The sequence below is a fragment of the Tasmannia lanceolata genome, unplaced genomic scaffold (genome assembly GCF_043159265.1).
Source record: "Tasmannia lanceolata isolate RefF3 unplaced genomic scaffold, GAP_Taslan_0.1 ptg000016l, whole genome shotgun sequence".
Lineage (NCBI taxonomy): Eukaryota > Viridiplantae > Streptophyta > Magnoliopsida > Canellales > Winteraceae > Tasmannia > Tasmannia lanceolata.
In genome coordinates, this window is record NW_027518693.1 from 20,055,690 (window position 1) to 20,079,917 (window position 24,228).

Below are 24,228 nucleotides of genomic sequence, written 5' to 3' on the forward strand. Positions count from 1 at the left end.
CCCATTGACACACTTGTAGTGAAATTACCAAATGCTCTAGGGCCTTTATGGGATTCCACTGTTAACTTAGATAGCAAAAATGTCCCTTGAAGCCGAAATCTCTCTAATGATAATATTAATACTAAAGAAAGCAAAATATACCAAGAATTGGTGGAATTATTGAGATTCCACTCTTATAGAATGCTTAAATTACTACCAACGACCCAAAATGACACTAATTTGGCAATTCTAACTATCCAATTAAATGTATTTTTGGTTGAATGTGGACTATTATTGTCTATATTTAGTTTTTTCACCATCCACTGTTTTCCTTTTTAATGAGATAGTTAAGACCATCCAAGCAGCTTGGTTTTTTTTATCTATTGGAGGTCCAAGGTGGGGCCTGCTAGGTAGATAGTCTGGATCAACCAAAGGTGGGAAGACCCACTATATAATATTGGCATGGCTTCTTATATTACGATGGAAGTGATGACTTGGTTACTACAATACTCCTTGTTCAAATCTTAGAAGGGAAAGTGTAAATCCAGCTCCGGGCTGGAGTTGCACCTCGACCTGCTTTTTGGGGTCATTCTGATTTTAATGAGGAACCCAGTTTCTCTGCTATCCTAATTCTGCTATCTACAAACCAAACGGCTAAAGGTATACATAAAGGAAGGTTCAATATAAGATTAAGCTTCAAACTGATCTACAATATAATAGAAAAGGCTGTGCATTTTAAAGATGAGATAGCATATGTTTTGATTTTCATGCCACCTGCCTCTGAGATGGCATCCAATGGATCAGGGATTCGTCAACCTAACAAGAGTAGGCTCCAGCATGAAATCGTAAAGGTTTTAAATTATGATTTCGGTTTTGGTCGTCACGGAAATAGAAACGGTTCAATTTGAATTAAAAATTTAGGTGAAAATGCTGTAAAACATGAAAATGTATGAAAACATAATCAAATGATAGAATTTCAAAATGAAACGTCGAAATGCTACAATAAGCACTTATACACACTTAGAAATCATCAAATAAGCAAGACAGTAACCCATAATGATTTAACAAGAACGAACACCTAATTGTCGCGCATGCTTGGTAATTTAGTACGTACTACATATCACATGTGATTAATAAAATATTTATTTATAATAAATACACCACATTTCACATGCTTTTAATATAAATATAATTATATAAAATGCACTATATCACTAACAGTTTTGGTTTCAGTATGCGTGTCGGTTTCGGTGGAAATTTAAAAACATTGTAGTAGCATGTAGGAAACAGTATAATGAAACATCCAAGATATCGAGAAATTTTTTTTGCATATGATATACTTATAGATCCAATATGTGGGAGGAAGAAAGTGGGGAATATTACAATCAGGGGCGGAGCTACATGTAGCATAAGGGGGGCAGTTGCCCCCTTTGAGTTGGGCTAAATCCTTAATAGGCCCAACTCAATTGGGCCCAGCCCCCTTTGAAATTTGAAGGCCTGCCCCCTTATGTACAAGCCTGTATAAGCTTGCCCTCCTTATGCATAAATCCTGGCTCCGCCACTGATTACAGCATTGATTACAGTAAATTACAAAACGCAGTCTCAGACAAAATGGAAAACTGCCAAATGAAGGAAAAAAAAAACATTACATATACAACCTTTTTACCCATTCAACTAATCCCATCTTCAATAAGAAGACCTTCAGATATCAACTCAGAGGAAAATGGCACAATATTTAAGTAACCAAAACCATCCATGATCCTCAATACGCAGTTCGAAGCTAGTGTTGAGTGAGAGGATCTTAAAACTTATTCGTGCCTTGGTTCTCTTGCATGTACTGGTAAGATAAATCATCCAAATATCAGTTTCTTTCGTCCAAATCTATATATCATGGCTTGGATTTGTTAGCAGAGGCTAGTGAATCCTGGTCAGAAACAACTGGATTGAGGGTTTTAGAGGCCGGCACGCCATGGTTGTGTTTTCCCTCATATGTTGTGATGAAAGCTCTTGGATCATCTGATGCCCTCTCCACATGCTTCCGCATGTTGCACTTTAGACTGGTGCACCTATAGTAACTTCTGCAAGTCCAAAACCACCAAGCCGTCAACAGACATTAATACAATGATAATATAAACCAAAAGAAAAATGCATTAAATATTGCAGTCACAAATATTGCATATGAATAGCATTATTAAAAAAACAAATATTGCATATGAAGCATTTACAAGATTAAAAAGCTGAAGAAAGTTTTGTTAGGTCCTGATTTGCTTGGAATAAGTTGCAGACTAGCTGAGGCTTCTAGTTGTATCACTGGGTTTTTCCACCACTTACAGGAGCTCATTGTACATTTTGTTTATCATCAGTTAGAATTTCTGTCTAGTTATGATTTTAAGGCCCAGCCAAAAACAATAATCAAAATTGCAAATAATACTCAATTGGAATAGGGTGGTGATTTCTTAGAAAATGCTTTCCTTGGGATACAATTAAATCCCAAAACATGTATTAAAAATATAATCTACCACTTTCAACATGCCAGAAATTAAGTAGTGACCTGGGATATGGATTCCCCTTCACGACCTTCTGCCCATATTTTCTCCAGCGAAAGCCATCCGCCAAGACCTCAGATTCTGTTGAATTTTCCATCACAACACGAGGCTCACAAACACCTTGCACTATTGCTCCAACTTCATTAGCTCGATCTTCATTCTTCCTGAGAGGAAAGAACGTGAGAAACTCAATGGCAGGAATGATATGCATCCTCAAAATTGAGTTAATAATGAAGAGAATTCATTGTTGATATTGTCACTTATCAACAAAAACAAAATAAAATAAAATAAAAATTCATCAGTTTCTAAGTCAGCACAAAATTTTGAAAGTTGCCAAAATATACAAATCCTTTAGACTGCCAAGAGACTACCAGTTTCTCCAAACTAGCCAGAACACATTTCAATACCATTTTAGAGACAAAATGGCTGCTTATTTTTCCTGCATCAACACAAAATATAACAACAATCACAAATTAGTTAAACTCTTACCTTCTCTTACTGTTTGGTTCATCATCATCTCCATCCCCTCCTTTGCTTCCTTCCTCACAATCGCCAGTCACTCCACAAGAATTATCAGGAGTTCCAACACCACTGTCGAATGCCACTGCCATAGGATCCTGAGGAAAAAGCACTTTCCTCCTATCATTAGGATGTACTGACAGACCTGTCTCATGTTGGTTCTCTATTATACCATCAGGTCCTTCATTCCCGTCGATAAGGGGACCATTCCATAATGGGTTCCCACTATCTCGCTCAGTCCCATCAGAGACAAAACCTTGCCCTTGTACCGCTGAAGAGAGGCGTTTAGGGGGCAGAGGCTTGGGATGATTGTGCTCACCCTTGTAAACGATTTCTGCTATCTCCCCATCGAGCGATCTCTCAACCTTTTTCTTCACGGGACAATTTGGATGCGTACACTTATAATAACTTCGTGGGTACTCACTACCTTTCACTTGCTTTTGCCCATATTTTCTCCAATTATATCCATCATAAGAAGGCCGATCTCCACTAGTTGTAGGTAATAGAGCCCTCAGATTTTGTTCTACTTTTTGAGCCTTCAATTTTGAAGAGTCAAGTATCTGGTTACTTTCTGTATGTGATGAAAATTTCTGATGAAGATTGGAGGGCTCGGTTTGTAAGTGATGATTCACTTGATCTGGAACTTGGACTTGAGCCTGCATCTGTGCTAAAACTTGTTGATGACTGTAGTCAAAGTTTCCCTGGTTAAGACAAAATTGAGTCTATTAAGTTTTAACCACTGAAGAATCCAAGGTGGGTCTTTTTAAAAAAAAATAGAATCCAAGGTGGGTCTTTTCAGTCCCAAATGTTAAGCTTATGATCACTGTGTTGCTTAAGGGAACTACATCCAACAGATCAGATATAATCTCAATGGAACTTATTTTGACGACTTCAACATGCCATTTTTTGAAAAAGCATTGCAATTTTCTTCTCGGCAGTATCAAAGAGAGTGTCCTAACATGGTTAGTCCAAGGTGACTACATTTCCATGTCTAAAACACCAGGCAACCCTTCTAGGTCTAACTGAGACAATCAAACAAAGGAAGATGATAACAATGGAGAAACATGTGTTTTCGTAGACAGTTTATATAGATACTGGTATTCTGGTCCCATGCTATCAATGGCGTAAAAATGATGGGCCCCACACCATCAAAACATGAGGTGTAAAATGGTGGGGCCCACCCCAATGCATAGGTTTGGATAAAGATGGTGGACCTCACATAATTAATAACATTAAGGGTAAAATGGCAGGCTCCACCCTATGCATCGGTTTAGGTAGAGATGGTGAGCCCACCCAGCAAACTTGGTGTAAAATGGCAGACCTCATCTCATAAAAACATAAGGTGTACAATGTTGGCCCCATCCCATCAATAAGATGAGATGTAAAATGGTAGGCCCCACCCTTTGCGTGGGTTTGGGTGGAGATGTTGGGCCCACGGGCCCACCAAAACATGAGGTGTAGAGTGGCAGGCCCCACCATGCTAGGCATAAGGCATGGTTTATAAAATGTTGGCCCCCACCCATTGTAGCATGTGGTGTAAAATAGTGGACCCACCAGAGTAAGTATAAAATGGTGGACCCCACCCATGCTATGCTTGGGCCTAAGCCCCACCCTATCAAAACAAAACATGAGGTTTAAAGAAAAGGTTTTCTAATAAAAAATTTCTTAGGAAAGAAAGTGAATGACAATGGAAAGAAACATGCTTAGTATATATCATAGAGAGAGAGAGAGAGAGAGAGAGAGAGAGAGAGAGAGAGAGAGAGAGAGAGACTAACCAGATTTGCCAAGAGAGAAGCAGTGGTCCTTGAAACAAGCTTTGCCAAGGGTTTGTATACCACAGTATAATTGTGGTCTTCTTTCAAATTCTTATCAGACAAATATGAAACTGCTGTTCCAGATACCTCACCCTGAAAAATTTTGACCCATCAGTAAAACCAAAAATAAAAAACCATGAAAACAGACATCTTAAAAAAGACACCAATGCCTAAAATCTTGAAGTCCCAAATTAAAATGCACCTGGGAAGAAACAATGCCAGCTGGAGCAGTAGTCACCGGCGGCCTAATCCTCACTGTCTTGGGTCTTATTGTTTCAGAAGACATAGTTGGGGGAGAGGCATTAATGGCACCAGCAAGGAGCTCAGAGAAGGACTTGAACGTTGAACAAGGTTTTGATGGAATGGGTTTAGCTATAACCAACCTCTCTGCATCTTTAACATCCATTTTCAGTGAGCAAATGTATCAACCTTCAAAGTTAATCCTGTTTTTATGGCATGGACACTGACAGTTCAAAGTTTATACATTTGCGACAGCTCCTTCAAACCTGCTCAAAATTGCCCTGTGAATCATAAACAAAAGAAGAAAACTCACAAATGCATGCGACAGACAGACTTATGTTTATGAGAAGCTATAGGAGTAATGTTTCAGTGCTCCACAGGAAGACAATTTGGACCTCTGTGGCTCCTGTTTGATGGGACCCATGGCCCATGTCACAAATATCTCCGATATTTTCAAAATATCGTGTTTTTGTCACGATATTTTGATAAAACGAAAAAATCCCATGATTTTAAAAATATAGCGTTATTTTCATTTTTATCATAAAATATCGGAAATCATATCATGATATCATCCTGATATTTTTATTTTATTCTTTTTCTTAAATTTTATTTATTTTTTAAATAATTTTATTTTTATCGTTTTTCCTGATATAAACCCGAAAAAAATAAAATAATATATCCCAAGATTTTCCCTTGCTGAGAAATTCCTGAGAACGATATTTGTGACAAAGCCCATGACAAAACAACGGGGGTGCTCCATGTGATATCAGGTTGGCCTCATTGTTCCAGACTTCCCAGCAACCAAAAAGCAGGAGTATGTCCTGGAGGATCTAATTCTTTCCAAAATTATAATGATACCAAAATATTACATATATAATGTTATGTGGCTAATCGGCTGTAACACATATACAAAAAAAAGAAAAAGAAAAGAAAAAGAAAGAAAAAGATGAGAGGAAAGGTTGATACTACATACTAACTAACCCCGTATACACCACTAACATGCACATATCATAAAACTAATTTTTTGGAGATAAAAAAATATAGAAATTGTTGTCTTATAATGCTCTTTAATTTGTCAAAACATGAAAACACAAACAAGTTGAGAGCGAAAGATTAACAATTCTCATAACACTCGGTCAGCACAAAACCTCCTTGAAATACAAGAATGACAAGGAAAGACATGAAAGCTACTATGAACTCTCTAATATGGAAGAAGAGAGAGAGAGAGAGAGAGAGAGAGGGGGGGGGGGAACAAAACCACTACTATATCCAAGATGTATAACATAACTGTCAATCTATTCCCCACCCCGGCCTCCAACCCGAGACACACAAAAAAGAAAGTTCAACATATGTCAGTAATGGAGAGTTTTCCCAGGAGCTGGGAATTCATAGCCTAATTAAACCGGTTGATAAACACCCAATGCATAATTTAGCACGCTATCTGTTAAGATATTTTACAGAGAATTTCTTTTCTCTTTCCTTCCATACAGTCCACAAAGTTGCAGGAACGCTTAAACACTACAATGTCTAGCCTCCTATGATTTGGCCGACACTTTGAATTTATTGCTGACACATGTGTCGTGTCGTGTCCGACACGACACCCGTGTCCACACGTGTCGTGTCGTGTCCGACACGACACCCGTGTCCACACGTGTCCACACTCCTTTGGACACTTGTAAGTGTACTGCTAGAAGTGTCAGTAACTTTATATGCATGTATGTGTATGAGTGTGCCACATTTTCTAGATTTTTAGTGGTTTCCATGTCAGATACCTCGTGTCCGTGTCGAAACTCGGCACACGAATCTGTGTCCACAAATCATGACTATAAGTAATTTCTATTTTAGCCGTCCCCGTTTCTAAATTTCGGGAGTTTGCCGTGTCCGACACTCCGTGTCCCTCTCGACAAATCATAGCTAGCCTCTAATAGACAATGTGCAAACAACCCATGCTTCTATTTTATGTATACCTTCATTGAGATTGCGTTAGGAACACAAATGATTTCATTTCCTCAGATTTGATTTGATGTAACAATCAATCATATACATTGTGCCTATGTGAGGGTTTCTACAGATAATACGATGTAGGACAATTAATAGTAAGACAAATCAATCCAGCAACTAAAGCTTATATGAGGCATGTCTTTGATCAAATCTACTACCATGTCTTTAAACAACCGATGATTTTTTTCTGTTTGGAAGTCACATGGTTCGCTTCGTAACATATTAATGCTTTTAGGTGTTGATTGAGAGGATTTTTTTTTCGTTTGATCATCTTCCTCCCCGAGGAGTTTTTCTCAGTTCTTTCCTTGTTTCTCTATATTTCTAGTTTTCTTCCTTTTCGTAGGCTGCATGTTTGTTTCTTTATATATTGCTTTCTCGCTTGAGACTTCCTCGCTCTTGTTGTTCTTCGAGTTTTTTCTTGATGATATTTCATCATTCAAAAAAGAGCATGTGAAGAATGAATTTCCTCTTGCTCAATCTTATTCTGTTTTTTGAACTGTCCACTTATGTAGCCAATAAATACTTTAGGTTGCCAAGTCTTTGAGTTCAGAACTATTCACCAATAAGTTTAAGTGGCAATATCATGATTATGTCAATCCATTCCATGATCAAGTCATTTACAATACCAATGACTTTCTACTCCACTAACTTTTATTTCCTTTGAAAGTTAGGAAACAGAGTTCATGGACCTCATTTCAAACCATATAGGTTGTCCTCTCAGTCCTTTAACAAAATTATGCTTCCCTTCTCAGCTAGCTCTCCTTGTTGTGAGCTCTTACAGGCATCAACTTGGCACCAACATAATTTCTTGCATATTGCGACGGCATTTCCACACATATTTTTATCTTTAAGTAATACAGTGAGATAGGGTCCAGCTTCATGTCCAACACACATTTTCTGTTTGGGTTATTAAGCTGGGTTGAATTTGTAACCCACTTGTTATCTCAACTTTGAAGTCCTCTTCCTGATATACCTCGGACACTGAATGGTATGAAGCTAACATCTCAACACTTGATGGGTGTTTAGAAATATCCAGGATTTTGTATCCTCGGTAATCAAAATCACCACCATGATACCAACCTTATATTTAGCCACAACATATGCCCCAGATTCTTAGCCTTAAGCATTATGGTGGGATAGATACACTTTCAAGCCTTTGTCGCCCAACCTCATGTTGATTCCAAACCTACCTTTGGACCCACCCATGTCTAGAATGTGCTAGAAGGACATCTTTTACAGAATGAAAAGCTATCACCATTAGTATTTTCTGCCCCATCTTTTAGCACTTGCCAAAGCATCCATATGACCCTTTTTTCCCCTCTAAACAACTCTATGTAGACTAGAAATATAATATTGTGTAATTTTTGTTCATATTCATATGCTGATTCTTCATGAGCATCAAAGTTTCCCAATCAGAGACAATTGATATTGACCATTTCTGAATATTGAATAATAATTTTTTTCTTCAACAGCTTTCTACATTCGGACTTCTATAAAAGCAAAAGGTCCAAAAAGTAAAGGAAATAAAAACAAAGGATAGATGATAACAAGGGCGCCGAAACCATTTGTTTGAGTTCTAAACCACAGAAACTTCTCAAACAAAGACTGTATAAGCACTCCTGAAAGATTATAAATGGTTGTGGAAACTCATAACCTTCCCCTTCAACTGTGAACAGCAAATTAGCTCAGGCATACAAGAATGGATAAAAACAATCAGTCCAAAATGGGCCCTGCAAATAGTAAGAGAACATACCCATATCCATGTAGATCACAAATTTATATTAGAGTTATAAATGGGTTGGAATCTGTAGCCAATTATCAAACACAGAGGATTTAATCGCCATCCTGTTTGCATACTAATCAATTGATAGAAAGATGTACATACAATTACAAGCAACCCTACTGCCAATGACCAGGTAAAACGGAAACGAAAAACACTTGTGAGAATTAAGGGATTAGGCAATTAAAATAAAACATAAATAGAACCTACCAAAAGAAATTAAGCATCCAACCAGAAAATATCGAATTCTCGAATGAAAAAACTGCAAGAAAACAAAGAAGAAAATCTACATATCCACCATCCAAAAGTCAATACTTCCTAAACTACAATCAAAATTCAAAAGCATCACAAATTTTGACCATCTAGCAAAACAAAACCATCATAAGAAACCCAACTTTTATTCAAAAATGAAAAACTGTTAACAAAAAAAGAAAATTATAGAGTTCAACTTCAACCCACAAGATTGTTCCCAAGCCAGACGATCCACCTATGTCAATCTTTTATCAAACAACAACTCTTTGAGGCATTTTTCTCAAACACTTTCCCCAGAAAACTACATGGGTCTAGTAGCTAAAATTATACATACTAGGAATAGGATACATGATAAAGAGACCAAGCAATTGGATAAAAAGAAATGCTAATGTGTGCAAATGGGGTTAATAGCACTAACCTTCGCATACTCATCCAAGCAGTCTCTGGTGTGTGATCATAGATGAGCAACAACAGAGACAAAAGAACTTATACACCCAAAAAAGACATTCATATGGATATTTCTGCAACTTTCATAGGAACAAGTGAATAAAGAAAAAGTCTCTGCAGCTGATGAGGCAGTTGGAAAGGCAAGGAGTAAAATTCAAATGTTGGAATATTTAATTCTATAGAATATCTTTCTTCTACCAATATAAAACAAAACAAAATCACTCTTACAAAAGCCAAATTTATCTAAGTAATAAAAAAGGAGGGACAAAAAAAAACCAACTCTATGGACTGTACTGTCTTTGTCTAGAAATATAATCTGGGTCCTTAGATTTGGGTTTTTCTAACTTTCACATGCTTTAAGAGGACTATTTTACCCTTGGATTTTTAAGGGGGGGTAAGAAGAAGTGTTGTAAAATCTACCATTTGTTGCCAAGGTGAATGTTAATGAGAAAAAGCTTTTTGAGGTTTTTCAATTTTAGATTTGGGTATTTCCAACTTTCACATGCTTTAAGATGACTATTTTACCCTTGGATTTTAAGGGGTGGTAAGAAGATGTGAGGGTAAAATATATCATATTTTTTTGCCCAAGGTGAATATTAATAGAGATACTCTTTTCAGTTTTTTCCCTTATTTTCAAGATCAAGAGCCTTTTGAGTAAAATTTCAAGATATTGCCAATCCATGAAAAAATAATACTTCTCGAATTAGTTAGGGAGATGATATTTTCACCCCCCTTCATTACGTGCGCACCCCCTTATAACTTGATTTGACGTGAAAAGTGGGCAAACTTTATGTCAGATCACGTTATAAGGGGGGTGTGCAAGTACTGCAGGGGGTGAAAATATCATCACCCATTAGTTATTCTCCAATTTTATGTTAAAGATATTAATTTTTAAAGTTAGCTTCTAATTTCTTCTGTCAAAATTTAAAAAAGTAATGTATTATCTATGAATAAAAGCAAGTTTTTAGATTGCGTCTTCATATACGTGCAAAATGCCACACATTATTCAATGATCTTAACCATCCATTTGTTGGGCCCGACTTAAATAGGAGTCTCGAAAATTATCTCCATTGATGATCCTAACCCTTCGATCTATAGAAATACAGCACATTATACAAACCTCTTATCAAAACAAGATTTTAATTACCTAAATTTTTCAATTTATATTTCAAACATCCATTCAAGGGCTACAATAGGAAGTATAGGGTCTTCTTATCATTAAACACTAGAGAATCGCCATTGCGATTTTTAAAAATTACATTGTAATTATGATATTTTCATTTACTATTTATATTTTTATGATAAAAAGTAAAATGCATTAAAAGGAAGGGATAAAAACATAAAGAAAAATTAAATATTTTTTTTAAATTCCTCCTTTTGTGTGCTTTTGATTATTAGGTGAGCGGAGAAAGTTTGGTAGAGGCGAAACTAACTGATGGCAACTAGAAACCGACTTTCAAAGCCTTGGACTGGTAGCTGGATAATACCACGATATACACCAGAGTTGGGTGTATGTTCGCTTTCTCTCTCTCTAAATAAACAGACAATATTTAGATGGGGTTGTGCTCCTTTCAATTATTTTCTCTTTTTTTTGTCTTCTCTATTTTCCTTCCTTTTATCATCCCTCTAAAATGAAAATAAATAGGGTGGGGTGGGGTGGGGCTCCTTTGAATTATTTTTCTTTTTTATTTTCTCTCTACTTTCCTACATTTTCTCATCCCTCAAAAATAAAAATAAATAGACAATATTTAGATTGGGTGGGGCTAGTTTGAACTCTCCCTCTCTCTCTCTTTCTACTTTTCTCATCCCACAAAATAAATACACAATATTTAGGGGGGGGCGCTAGGGCTGGCAACGGGGCGGGTCGGGGCCTGATGTTGGGGTCCCCTACCCCTTCCCCTTTGCGGGGAATTTCCCCCCTCCCCTTCCCCTCCCCTCTACGGGGATGGTGGGGAATCCCCTTCCCCTCCCCGCGAGGAATATCTAATCCCCTCCCCACATCCTTCGGGGACAAAATCCCCGCCCCGCCCCGCCCCACTCCAACATCACCCCCTCTTTAGTCATTGATACACTGATGATGGGTGTCCCTAATCAACTTGATGCAATTTCAATATATAAAAATGTTATAAACTAACAAACTTGTAGACGAAGGAGATATATTTCTTACTCTTCAGAAGATAGCAAAATCCCTTGAAGTACTGACTTGACTCTTGAGTGCCCTCACAGCAGTCGCACCAACAGGCGTTATAAACCCAAATAGATGCCTGAGCAATGTTCAAAGGCTTGGGAATCACAAAAATGCAAAAAGTGAACTGTGTCCCTAACCTGAGCAATGTTTCTTTCGTGGGAAGGAATTAAGGAAACCCTAAATCCCTAACCAAAATAAAAATGCAATTTATTATTTTATTATTATATTTTCGCCACCGATGTTGGCACTACGATTTTTTGATAATGGCATACACTCAGCTTGTCTTTATTATTTCAACATCTGTCAAAATGTTATTATAGTTTCTAAAATGCTCTCAGAAGCTAATTAAAAGGAAAAGACAAGCTAACTTTATATTTGGAGAAATCTTGTAGCCGATCCATAGAGTTTCTAGTAGTTTTCCTAAAAAAAAAACACGTAAAAATATACAAAAAAATGGCATTGATTAACGGGGCGGGGAGGAGACAACTACATCCCCTTCCCCTTCCCCTCCCCGCACCAGGGAATTTTTAAATCCCCCTTCCCCTATCAAATCGGGGAATCCCCGCCCCAAACGGGGTGAGGCGGGGCGTATCCCCTCTTTTTCGGGTGAAATTGCCAGCCCTAGGGGGGGCTCGATTATATTCTTTTTCTCTTTTTCTTTTTCCCCTCTTTTCCTCCCTTTTTTTAAATTTTCACATTCCTCGAAATAGACAATATTTAGGATGGGTACGGGTACGGGGATTGAAAAATTCCCCGAAGTGGGGATGAGGCGGGGATGGGGATTGCTTTGGCTCCGCCCCGCAATCCCTGCACAAAATTGAATTTTTCGTATTTAAATTTAATTTATCTTTTTTAATTTGGGTAGCCGTACTTATCATAGCACAAATTTCGTTTAGTATTCCTAAATTTTACCTAATATCATTCTCAAATACATTTTTTGTGGAATTTTCTAATAAAAAAAGCCATTAAACACATTTCCCCGCAGTGTGCGATGCGGGGACGGGGATTAGATTTTCCCCGCGGGGTAGGGACGAGGAATGCAACATACGGCCCCACCCCGCCCCGTTGCCTCGTGCAAGTGGGTAATAACAAGTACTGCGATGTCATGGAAGTCGGGACACTCCGTACTTAGCTATCAGGCATAATTTACTTTCAGTTGCTGGCCTTGATGAGCATAGATTTAATATTCATTTTCTATCTGGCAGAGTTTCCATTGGAAAACGTGGTCGTGTTATGTTTATCGGACATCAAGTAGATGGGCTGTATCGGCTTGGGGCAAACAATTCTGCTCATAGAGCTAGTGCTTCTTCTGTGTCGTTTCGTGTGGTTGATCCTTATATTTGGCATGTGAGATTATGTCATATAAATAAAGATAAAATGGAAAGAATACCGGTAAATGAAAAGAATTTCTGTTGGCATTCTTGAAGGATCCTCAAAAACATCTAGGTACCCCGAGTGTTTGCAAGTACCTAGGCATTCTTGAAGGATCCTCAAAAACAACCACCGACGAATGTACAAGGTTCTAAATTTCAACCGAAATCCGAAATTTCGGGTTTCGGTCGATAGCGAAATAGGAATCGGGTAACCTCGAAATGTTACTTTATTTCAACTGAAATTTCAAAATTTTGGCGTTTTCCTGAAATTTCGGTTTGAAATTTTAGGAAGATCCCGTTAACATGTATATTTATTCATTATTTGATATTTCCCTTAAATTTTGGTAATTCAACCAAAATTTCAGCCAGGATAAAATATTGCTTTTTAATTTCGTCGAATTTCGAACGAAATTTCAAAATTTTGGAATGCATTCCGAAATCGAAATTTAAAACCTTGCAAATGAATGGTTTAGGTCATAGGTGATCCCGTTTACCTTTACTACTAAAACACACTTGTTTCTCAAAAGGGAAATGATAAATGCGCCCCTTTCCATCACTTGGGACACCCAGCTGCATTGTACACGGCAATCAGGTCACTTCATTGAGTTCACTCCTTCAAATGTGAAGTACATCAGCCCCTTTGCGTTTATCATTTCCTAAAGCCATTATTAAAATAGAGATTTCATATGTTGTGTGCAAGTGAAGTACAATATTTTTTCAAAAGGTATCTTGGGTCCATTTCATAGGATGATGGAAACAGTTCATTTGTTGGGCCACAACGTAAATAGCCTCTAGGCATTATTCATCTCTATAGGATCATCCTAGCCCTCCAATTTATAAAGGTTTATATGATGTGTAGTCCCTCTACATATCGGAGTGTTAGGATCATCTTATGGAGATAATTTACAAGATACATTTCCAGATCAGAGGGTTAGGATCATCTTATGGAGATGATTTACTTGATACCATGTATTTACACTGTGGTCTAAACAAATGAACCTCTATAAGTTGAAGGATTAGGATTGTCCTATTGAGATGATTTATGAGTAAAGCCTATTTACATTGTGTCCCAACAAATAAACCTCTATAAATTAGAGGGTTAGGATCATCCTATCAAGATGATTTACAGCTTATTTACATTGTGGCCCCACAAATGAACAGTTTGGATCATCCAATTAAGTGACCACACTTGAAAAATACTAGACTTCACGTGCATACAACATAGGATGATTCAAACCATTCATTTCTTGGGACCCAGCTCCATAGATAGTTGGATTAGGACCATCCTATGAAGTGGGCCCCGCACTACTATTTTGAAAAATACGGGACTTCACGCGCACACATAATATAAAATCTCATCAAAATAAGGCAGGGGGGGATCTCATTCCCCTGCTATTTTTTGAACCCTAGAAAAGCCCTCAAAATTCTCAAACCCTCAAAACCCTAGAATGAGCGTGTCGAGAAACCTTCTAGACGAGGCCTTAGGGTTAGAAAATGGAGTCTGGTCTCGTGGTCATGTGGTTCTGGTGGAGGATTGTGTTGAGACAAACGGAGCTTTCGTGCTCCATCATCTTCTAAAACGCGCCCTCGTTCCCGAACGCACCTCCGTCGTCATATTCGTCTCTCTCGCTTACCCTTTCTTCCATTACGATCGCATCTTGAGAAAACTCGTAAGCTTCATAAATTTTCATTTCTCTGTTTCTCTAGTTTTTTGTTTAACAAACCCTAGAAAAACCCTCAAGTAAAGTTCATGAACATGCCCATTAGGGGTGGACATGGTTCGGTTCGGTTGGGTTCTGGGGCATACCCAGAACCGAACCATATATAATCGGTTCCCTAAAATTGGAACCAGAACCGAACCATATAAGTTTGGAACCGAACCAGAACCATATATAATCGGTTCGGTTCTGGGTTTACTCAACCGAACTACAAACAGCCAAACACGTATATATGGACTACAAACAGGCCCTATCAAATTATATGTGAACAGGTATATATGGACTACAAACAAGTATATATACCTGCATATCAAAGTTTTGGGCAATTCCTAATATACATTATCCAATGCATATCAAAGTTGGGATAACATTTATATATGGACTACAAACAGGCCCTATCAAATTATATATGAAGTTATGAACTACAAATTTGGGCAATTCCTAATATCCATTATCAAATTTGGGATAACATTTATATATGGACTACAAACAGGCCCTAATATCCATTATCCAATGCAAAAATCAAATTAAACCAATTCCTCAAGTAAGTAGGGTCGGTTCTCAGTTCGGTTCTCGGTTCCGGGATCCCAAACCCAGAAATGAACCGAATATCCACCGGTTCCAAATTTTCCGAATCGGAACTGAACCATATATAGCTGGAACCAAACTGAACCGAACCAAATGTGCCGGTTCGGTTCGGTTCCCCGGTTCAAACCGGAACCATGTCCACCCCTAATGCCCATATAATTAGGAAAGAATATTTGGAAGAAGAGCATGTTTAGTGAAGACCCAAAAGTATAGAAATGATAGATTGGTTGTTATGACTTATGAGCGAGGTTTTAAATTTCGGTTTCGGTACCGATTTCGGACCCCACCGAAATCCGAAATTTTGGTGAAATCTGAAATTTCAGGCCGAAATCTCATAATAATTAAAAAAGATTATTTAATTAATTTCGAAATTTTGGACTGAAATTTTGTAACATTTCTTGTTTTAAAAAAAATGTATTTTCTCGAAATTTCAGCCGAAATTTGGGATTCCGCGAAATTCCGGATTTCGGCAAATTTCGGTTTCGGTCTCCACCGAAATCCGATTTCGGCCGAAACTTGAAACCATGGTTATGAGTCTTATGACTAACGATGATACTTGGTGATTTTTATTTAGTTTTTGGTTTGGGCAAGTTGTGTTGGGCCATAACAAAGAGAATATGGACAATGCTTAGTGATCTTTACTTGATTTTTGGTTTAGGGTTGATTTGGTAACATGGGATTAGAATTTAGGATACTTTAAGAAGCTAATTTAGAGAGATGTTGATGGTTCTTGAAAATCTCCAATTAGAGAAAAGGTAGTGGGTTATGTCTTTGGGCAGGATCATTTAATTTACCTGTTATATTGTTTTGGGTTTGCTTTAAAATAGAACTAGGATTTGTTGATATTGATCTTAGGGTTGAAATTGATCATAAACCATTGTTTAGGATTAAGTAGTGTTTAAAAACCTTGATTTGGACGAGAACTAGGCCAATGTGAAAAGGATCCTACTCAGGTGTGTCAATGGTTGACATGTCCAACTTCTCGATTAATTTGCACGGGTCGAAGGAGTTTTCTTAATGGTTATTCAAAGGAATTTTTGATTGACTTGGTTGGGCAAAACTTTTACTTGGATGAGAACTCGACCAAGGGAAAACCAAGTCGGAATCGAACAAGTTGATGATTGACAGGGAGTTTTTAAATAATGGGATTAAGCTATAAGAGGTTTTGGGCTCACGTATATGCTCTCTTTTATAGAACTCATGATGATTTAATAAAGAGTTAAAGAGTTTTGCTTTTGATCTTAAGGTTCAAATTTATCCAAAACCATTGTCTCTCTCTCTCTCTCTCTCTCTCTCTCTCTCTCTCTCTCTCTCTCCAGCTTTGTTTGTGAACTGAAGACTGATCAGTTGCTTGCTTGATTGTTCAATTCTCTAGCGAGTTTCTACGTTTTATGGATTCCGAGTAGATTATTTACATCATGTTCTTTTTAATTGATAATAATTAAGTTGCTTATTACTCTTGACTAAATTTTTTCTCAAAGAAGTATGGTACAATAAAGTTAGGGAAATGACACCCGCACTCCCCTGTTTGATAATGGCACTCTACACTTAATTAACCACTTTTTTGATGGGCTGTCGATTGCAGCGAGGAAATTGCAACAACCTTTAAGAGCTAATTAGAAATGTGTAAAGAATGCAGTTCCATTATCAAAACAAGGGAGTGGGGATATTACTTCCCTCAATTTATCATGAAGGCGCAATTAATGATATGGCTGCTCAGCTTGGGATGTTTGAGGAATACATGGTATTTTCTTTTGTCTGGTTCGATATTTTCCATGAAAGTTATTATTTTTGTGACAATTTGTTGTCTGTTTTAAGATATTTAATTCTGTGTAATGGCTCTTGCTGTGTGGGTTTCCCTACTTTTGTGGGTGCTATCCAAAAATTTGTAGTTCTCAATCAATGATTTTGTGTTGAAATTTTGTAAAACAGGGTTGCAATTTAATGGCACAGAAGGACAGCAATAGATTTGTTTTTCTTGACATGCTTAAGCTGGAATGTCCAGGTGAGATGGCCAGGTAAAGAGGTTCTTGTACCATCTACCTCAGTTTTTTGTATTGCAAGTGAAATTTAGTGGTGGTTTACTTTTCTTTTAGAAGTGAAAAATGAATGGTTTGGACAAATATGTTCATTGTGATTTAGAGAAAATTTTATTAGAGCTTTCTGAGTGAAAAGAAAGAAATGCTGCTTCATGGTTGGTGCTTTTGCCATATGCAAGCTGAAAACACATAACGTCCAGGCGGGCTCTGCTTTTTTTTTTAATTGCTGAAATTTCATTCAGAGAAAAGGACCGAGATGGTCAAATACAAACACGAAAGAAAAAAGCAAGAAAAATACAGGAAAAGATTAAAATACAGGGAACTAAAGAACCAAAGAAAACTCAAGGCAGTAAAAAATAGAACTGCTCAAGGGACACCAGACGGACCCCCTCTCTAGCTAGCCTATCTACCACCAAGGTTTTAAATTTCGGTTTTGGTGTCGGTTTAGGTTTCGGGCCGAAATCATGTAAAATTATGATGATGATTTCGTTTTTTTTTTTTTTTATTTCGACCGAAATGTCTAAAATTTTGGTGTAAAATTTGGCTATTTCAGTGAATATTTCATAAATTTCGGTGGGAATTATAACATTTCGGTGGACTTTTTAAAAAATTCGGAGGAAATTTTGTAAAAAAGGCTAAAAACGACATTTCAACCGAAATTTCGGCGAAATTTTAGAATTTTGGTGAAATTTCGCCGAAATCTTGTAAAGTAACGACTTCATGTCAATTTCGTTTCGGTCGCGGCTGAAACCGAAATAAGTCGGCTTTTGTTTCGGCCGAAATTCAAAACCATGTCTGCCACCCCATTAGCAGATCTTCTTATATGGCGAAAGGAGATACTCAAGCTCCCCATTGTGGTTTTTTTTTTTCTTATTTTGTACTCAGATATGACTTTGATAAGTATCTGTTCTCATTATATTAATCACATGACAATAGATCATTTTTGACATGTTCCAATATCAGGGGAGGATGGAAATAACATCACTGAAGGTGGACTGATTGGATTGTATGGGAAAATTCAAAGAGCTGTAGAAGTTAATTCTTTGCCTGAATGCAATCGGGGCTTCATAACCATTATGATAGACGATGTGTCTCTTTTGGATGTGGCTGCTCATGGTTCTGTAGATTATGTCTTAGACTTCCTGCATTACTGTCGCACTTTAACTTCTGAACTGGTGAGAAAACATATATTTAGAACTAAGCTTCTTTGCCTTGTTGCCTGTTCTGAATTTCAATTGCCACGTTTTTTTTGGCCATCAGATTTTTGCAATTATTGTTATTCCTTTTTATGTTAGGATTGCTCGCTATTTATGCTGAATCATGAAGATATATATTCAAGCATGGCGGGCCCTAGACTCATTTCACAACTGGAATACCTCGCGGACATCGTCATAAAAGCAGAACCTTTGGCAACAGGTTTGGCTACTGATGTGCATGGACAGGTAAGCTTGCAATGATGGGCTATATTCAATTTGTCGGTATATGAGTATTGAATATGTGAAACTGTCTTCCCATCCCAGACTTTAAACAAAATTACGAAGGATTGTGAATTTTGATACATAAGTTACATAAATATCTTCTATGTTGGGATTAATAAAGAACACTTCCATTTTTAATTTTCTTTGATTAATATAATGCCACTAACAAATGCAAACAATTTTCTGTAGTTGTTTTAACGAAGAAAAAGGAGAAAAAAACAGTTTCTTTGCAAACTTGTGGTGGCCCACACCATGCTCCAAATTCGAGGTTATACTGAAAAATGTGGTATCTTGGAAAATTTGGGGTGATTTCAATGCTGCATAATTGTAATCCCTACTGTTGAAATTTAAACTAAATGAGCGTGGAAGCCACTGGTGAAAAAGTTTGGGTGGAGGACAGGACTAAGGTTATCTGTGGTTGTGTTGGAGCATAGGACAATCCTCGTGAGGATGGATTCCTCAAAATTGATTTTATGACATATCATGATGCAAAATTTTTTGATGAGTGAATTCAAGACGTGGGAACTTATAGATGGAGTATGGTCCTCATTTGTGAGGGAAAAGCATTTTTGCAAAACACGGTGCTATTTTTGCTCTTTCTCGAGTGGGAGGTGAAAATTCTTACAAAAGGCAGTGATTTCTTACATATAAAGGTTATTGAGGAGTTATGATCGCATTAAAGGAGCTTTCCTTGATGTTAGAAGAAGTGGAGAGCCTTCCATCATTGGAAGCAAGTATAGAATTTGGGGTCACAGAGGGGCTCTACAAGAACTTGTTATGGTGTTGCTGGAGCAGCTTAGCCACCTGCTGAAGAGAAGATCAAGGAAATTCCAACACCTGTAGTGGAGGGGCAGGCATTAGTGGTGCAACCAGTAAGACTACATTCTATTCCTATTTGCTTGTCTTCCGTTCCCGAGCAATTTCTGAATATGGATAGAAGCAAAGCATTAAGCTTTTAAAATTAAGTATGATGTTTAGCACTTTAGGATCCTGTAATGGTGCATGGGACAAAATCAAGCTGGTTGTTCTTGTTCCTAAATCCTGTTTCACACCTTTGTCCTAAAATGGTGGAATTAGATGGGTCCTTGTATGGATTGGTGATGGAACCCTCTATCTCCTATAGAGAGAGACTCAATTTTGCTAGAGGAAGTATTAATTATGATTATGAGGGAGGGGGCATCATATTCATCAGTGGGATTGTTTGTCAAGGGATAAGCTCTAGAGGTGGGTTAGGGGCAAGGTTTTAAATTCCGGTTTCGGGGGGTGATTTCGGTCCTCATCGAAACCGAAATTTCGAAATTTCGGGCGAAATCCACGAAATCAAATAAAACAATATTTAATTCCATAGAAAATTTCGACCGAAATTTCGGAAAAGTATTATTTAACGGAAACAAATCTACTTTTTTTGGGTGAAAATCCCTAAAATTTCGGCCGAAATTTACGGGGAAACGAAATTTCGATCTGATTTGTATGATCCTCCAAAAGAAAAAGAAGTGCATGCACGTATTTTGGAACCACCTAGGAGTGAGTTTCTTCTAGTCCTATTAGTGTCAAAGATTCTATTGAAGCGAAATGATGGTGGCTCTAATGAAGTTGTTAGAGTCTAAAAGATTAAATAACGCCTTCTCCAACAGCTTAAGCTTTTGGAGTAACTGGTAGTTTCACAGAAGTGATGGTGCTTCTTTTGCAGAAGTAACTCCATAGGACCTCCGAGAATTAGGGTCGAAGACGACCCCCCTCCTCTCCTTCCTGGTCAGGGGACCCCAAACCGGAGCTTGACGGTGGGGGAGAGGTTAACACTAAATTGAATCCATATAGAAATAGTATCATGGACCGTGACACCGGGGCTTGACGGTGGGGGAGAGCTTAACACTAAATTGAATTCATATAGAAATAGTATCATGGAGCGTGACACCGACAGACCATTTAGCTTTAGAAGCCCACTTAGAAACTTCATCATATTTCAGTTTATAAATTTTCTGATTGGGTTAGTTTTATTATTAAATATCCAATCATTTATATCTTCCACATTTTCTATATTATTGAAGGAAACAAGGACTTGAATGATGATAACACAGACATCTGGAAGCACATTTAAAAGACTAAAAATGAAACTCCATGTCTGAATCCCTCTAGGGCAGTGACTAAACAAATTGGTGGGGCACTCCATTGGGAAGCCACAATGCACACAATCTTGGGCAAGCTTTTAGGTTTAAGTTTCAATGTGTTTTGATTGTGATGCAAGAAGTGCTGTGGGAAGCAAAGGGTCTAGAAAAGAGAAAATGCTGGAAATGGAAAATAGTAACGAAGCAATGGGTTGGTTTATCATGATTGTCTCTTTGCTGCCGTTCCTTTGGGATTAGGTGCAAAGGGGTTGGTTTTTGTGGAGGAATGTATTGCAATCATATTTTACCATTCAAAGAAAATGTAAGGAAGCAATGGGAATAGTAAAGAGGGAATGCGTGGGAAGCATCATGAAAAGTGAACATGAAGCATATGATGTAACCATCCTCGTTGGGAGGGGAAGTGTGATCAGAAGTGAACATGAAGCATGTAACCATCTTTGTTGGGAGGAAACGAGAAGCATATGGAAAGAGATAGGGCTAGTGTAGGTTAGGGGGAAGGGTTATTGTACGTTAAGATTATTATGAGTTAAAGAATTAACTGATTATAGCTACAAGTTGTTGATATTTATATTTTACAATCTTGATGTTTTTCAAGCAATGAGAATAGTTTTCCATAAAAAAATTGTTTTAAGTTCTATTTGAAACCTACAATGAGTTATTTATGCTCTAATCACACTCCTTTGGCATTGCCAAAAGGAGAAAGTACTCTTTTAGGAAAAAAAACAATCACCTAAATTGGGAGCATACTCTTAGGAGAAGAAGGCGACTGTCCCTTTCGCTTCTCTTTAGAATCATGACGGCAGCTCTATTCGAAATCCAGGGAGGGCTGGATTGGAGGTCTTATTCAGAACGAAGACGGGCGAACAGTGATGTCTCTTATTCAGAGCTGATTGGAATATATGATGCGAGGGAGTCAGAAGTGAGGGCGCTATTATTCGGCATCAAGTGGTATTCATCATATTCCTCTAAACCTCTAATTGTAGAGGGGGATTCGGCTAATGTGATCGCCTGGGCTACGGAAAAATCAAAGAGACTTGGCGGCTTAGGAACTACATTGCGGAAGTAAAGGATTTAATCCATTCAATCTGGCCAATTATCAAACACAGGAGACACTCGGCTAACGAATCGGCGGACGAATTGGCTAAACAGGGTGTCTCCCTGGACTCAATGAGCATTATACTTCCGGGGAATGTAGTGGGGGCTGGGGATGGGTAGTTGTTTATTGTTGATGTTCTATCTCTGTTGTAATGGTCACGGGATGATTGGCCCGGGCTCTGGCTGGGACATCTTGCCCCCTGATCGGTTTTTTCTTCATTAATAAAAGTCATCTTTCGAAGAAAAAAAAAAAGGAATCTTGGATTTGAAGTAAGAAATCCAGGTTTTAGAAATCTCTCCCCCATCCTGAGATTTCTAAAACCTGGAAACATGGGATGATCTCCTACTCTCTTGCTGATGGAAAGAAGGGCGAGAAATCAGAAAATGATGGCTGATCTCCTTCTCTGTCTCCCACCTACGATTTTGAGGAAATCCAAGATTCTAAAATCCATGTATCCTAACGGCCCCTTAGTTTAGAGGAAGTGTTCTCGGAGATTCACAGATGCTATCTAGGATATTCTTGTTGTGATCAAGGGCCACACCATGGGGATTTAGCTTGTTTGTTAACATTCCAATAGTGATGGTGATCAACTTACTCATTTGGGTGTTGACAGTGATGCGATTTTAATGTTCGATCATTTCTCTCCCCAAGGATTTTCATCTTGTGTATTTCATCTTGTTCATGCTAGTTTTCCTTCTTCTCTAGACCTCTCCATTCTTGTTATCTTTTGACTTTGATTAATCTTATTACCATTAAAAAACTAGAGGAAGTGTGCGAAAAGCGATCTTCCAACCCCATGCAAGCTGCTTGTAACTATGGTCTAAACTAATGTGTTAATCCTATATGAGGCTGTCCCATTTTTTGTACCGGTTCTGTGGCATCATTTCATGATATGAGTCTTTCGAAGCAGATTCTTTCTCCATTTCTTCTTGTTTCCATTGATTTTTATCTTTTTTCTTTTTTCATATTCGCTGCAGTTGACGGTTGTGAACAGGGGAATTCTCAATGAAGATGGACATTCTAGCAACAAGATACGTAATTTCCACTTCAAAATCAAGGAGAATACTGTTGAATACTTTTACCCTGGGACCAGGACTTAGAAGAGGCCTGAAACCAGACTCGAGAAAGCATGTATAAATTCATTCACATGTCAACTTATGGTTTATTTCTGACATATTTTAATCTCTACTTACAAAAAATTTCTCTAGCCTTGCCAACATGTATGCACAAGGCTAGTCAATAATGAAAAAGAGCATCCATCAAGTGGGAATTTGATTTCTCGCATCTGCATCATCCAAGCAAGATGATATGTGAGCCTATAAATTCTTCATGAAGCGTTGCTTGTAAAATTGGGAAAGATCTGAACTCAACTAAGCCTCTGTCCCAAACTAGTTGGGGTCGGCAGTTGAATCCCTTAGAAAAATTTCATGAAGAAGGTGAAAGGATTTACCGAACTCAAATTGAGTAAGTCTAATTCGGACGCTAGTTGGGTTCATCTGCATGGATCATTTTCTTCCATTCTCTCCTAAAATTGGGATATTGAAAAAAGTGTCGTTTTATTATGTCATGATTCTTGAATAATTAAAAAATGCTCACAATTTTCTACTTACATGCCCAATTGCACACATTTCATAAACAATTCCTCAATTTCTTATAAAGTCTTGTGAGATAATCAAAATTGCATTGACATTGAGATCACATCTGGATCTACCAAACACCTGGACTTAATCGTCTTCCTGACTTTTATTTAGTAAAATTATACTTACATCATAAATATACATGTAAATAGAAAGATATGTATCATTCCCAATTTTCGAAATCTTCTGAAAATATTTCTTGCCGTATTATTTTATTTTCTGATCCGGACGGTGTTACTTTGTACTGTATCATGTAAGTAGCTGAAGTTTTCCCTTTTGAACCCGAAGCATCTATGGTTCATTCAAAGTGACTATTTCCAGCCATAACAAGTTCCGCGCTTTGGTAGGACAGGAGGACCAGAGGAAATCAGCTGGTTCTTTGGAATCTTAACGTATCAGATCCAATC

At 37.7% G+C, this 24,228-nt stretch overlaps 2 protein-coding genes across 8 annotated transcripts; one reads left to right on the top strand and one right to left on the bottom strand.

Annotated features, from left to right (window-relative positions):
* Nucleotides 1-1,290: 1,290 nt before the first annotated feature.
* Nucleotides 1,291-9,718, bottom strand: LOC143848135 (WRKY transcription factor 44-like). Of its 4 annotated transcripts, none has more exons than XM_077356970.1 (6): nt 9,550-9,718; nt 5,061-5,364; nt 4,820-4,951; nt 3,015-3,745; nt 2,531-2,689; nt 1,291-2,057 (listed from the first exon to the last, which is right to left on the bottom strand). In XM_077356970.1, exons 2-6 carry the CDS (start codon nt 5,262-5,264, stop codon nt 1,868-1,870), a joined length of 1,416 nt encoding a protein of 471 aa, XP_077213085.1. In that variant the 5' UTR covers nt 5,265-5,364; nt 9,550-9,718; the 3' UTR covers nt 1,291-1,867. The 4 variants fall into 4 exon arrangements, with proteins under 4 accessions (XP_077213085.1, XP_077213084.1, XP_077213086.1 ...); XM_077356969.1 differs by having other exon boundaries at nt 5,061-5,379; XM_077356971.1 differs by lacking the exon at nt 9,550-9,718 and adding an exon at nt 9,339-9,464 and having other exon boundaries at nt 5,061-5,379.
* Nucleotides 9,719-14,523: 4,805 nt separating this feature from the next.
* LOC143848381 (elongator complex protein 6-like) lies at nt 14,524-23,464 on the top strand. 4 transcript variants are annotated; one of them, XM_077357315.1, is made up of 6 exons: nt 14,524-14,809; nt 17,085-17,189; nt 17,378-17,450; nt 18,448-18,659; nt 18,780-18,926; nt 23,162-23,464. In XM_077357315.1, the coding sequence occupies exons 1-6, from the start codon at nt 14,588-14,590 to the stop codon at nt 23,282-23,284; spliced, it is 882 nt and encodes a 293-aa protein (XP_077213430.1). In that variant the 5' UTR covers nt 14,524-14,587; the 3' UTR covers nt 23,285-23,464. The 4 variants fall into 4 exon arrangements, with proteins under 4 accessions (XP_077213430.1, XP_077213433.1, XP_077213431.1 ...); XM_077357318.1 differs by having other exon boundaries at nt 23,151-23,391; XM_077357319.1 differs by having other exon boundaries at nt 14,669-14,809; nt 17,031-17,189.
* The last annotated feature ends 764 nt before the right edge of the window (nt 23,465-24,228 follow it).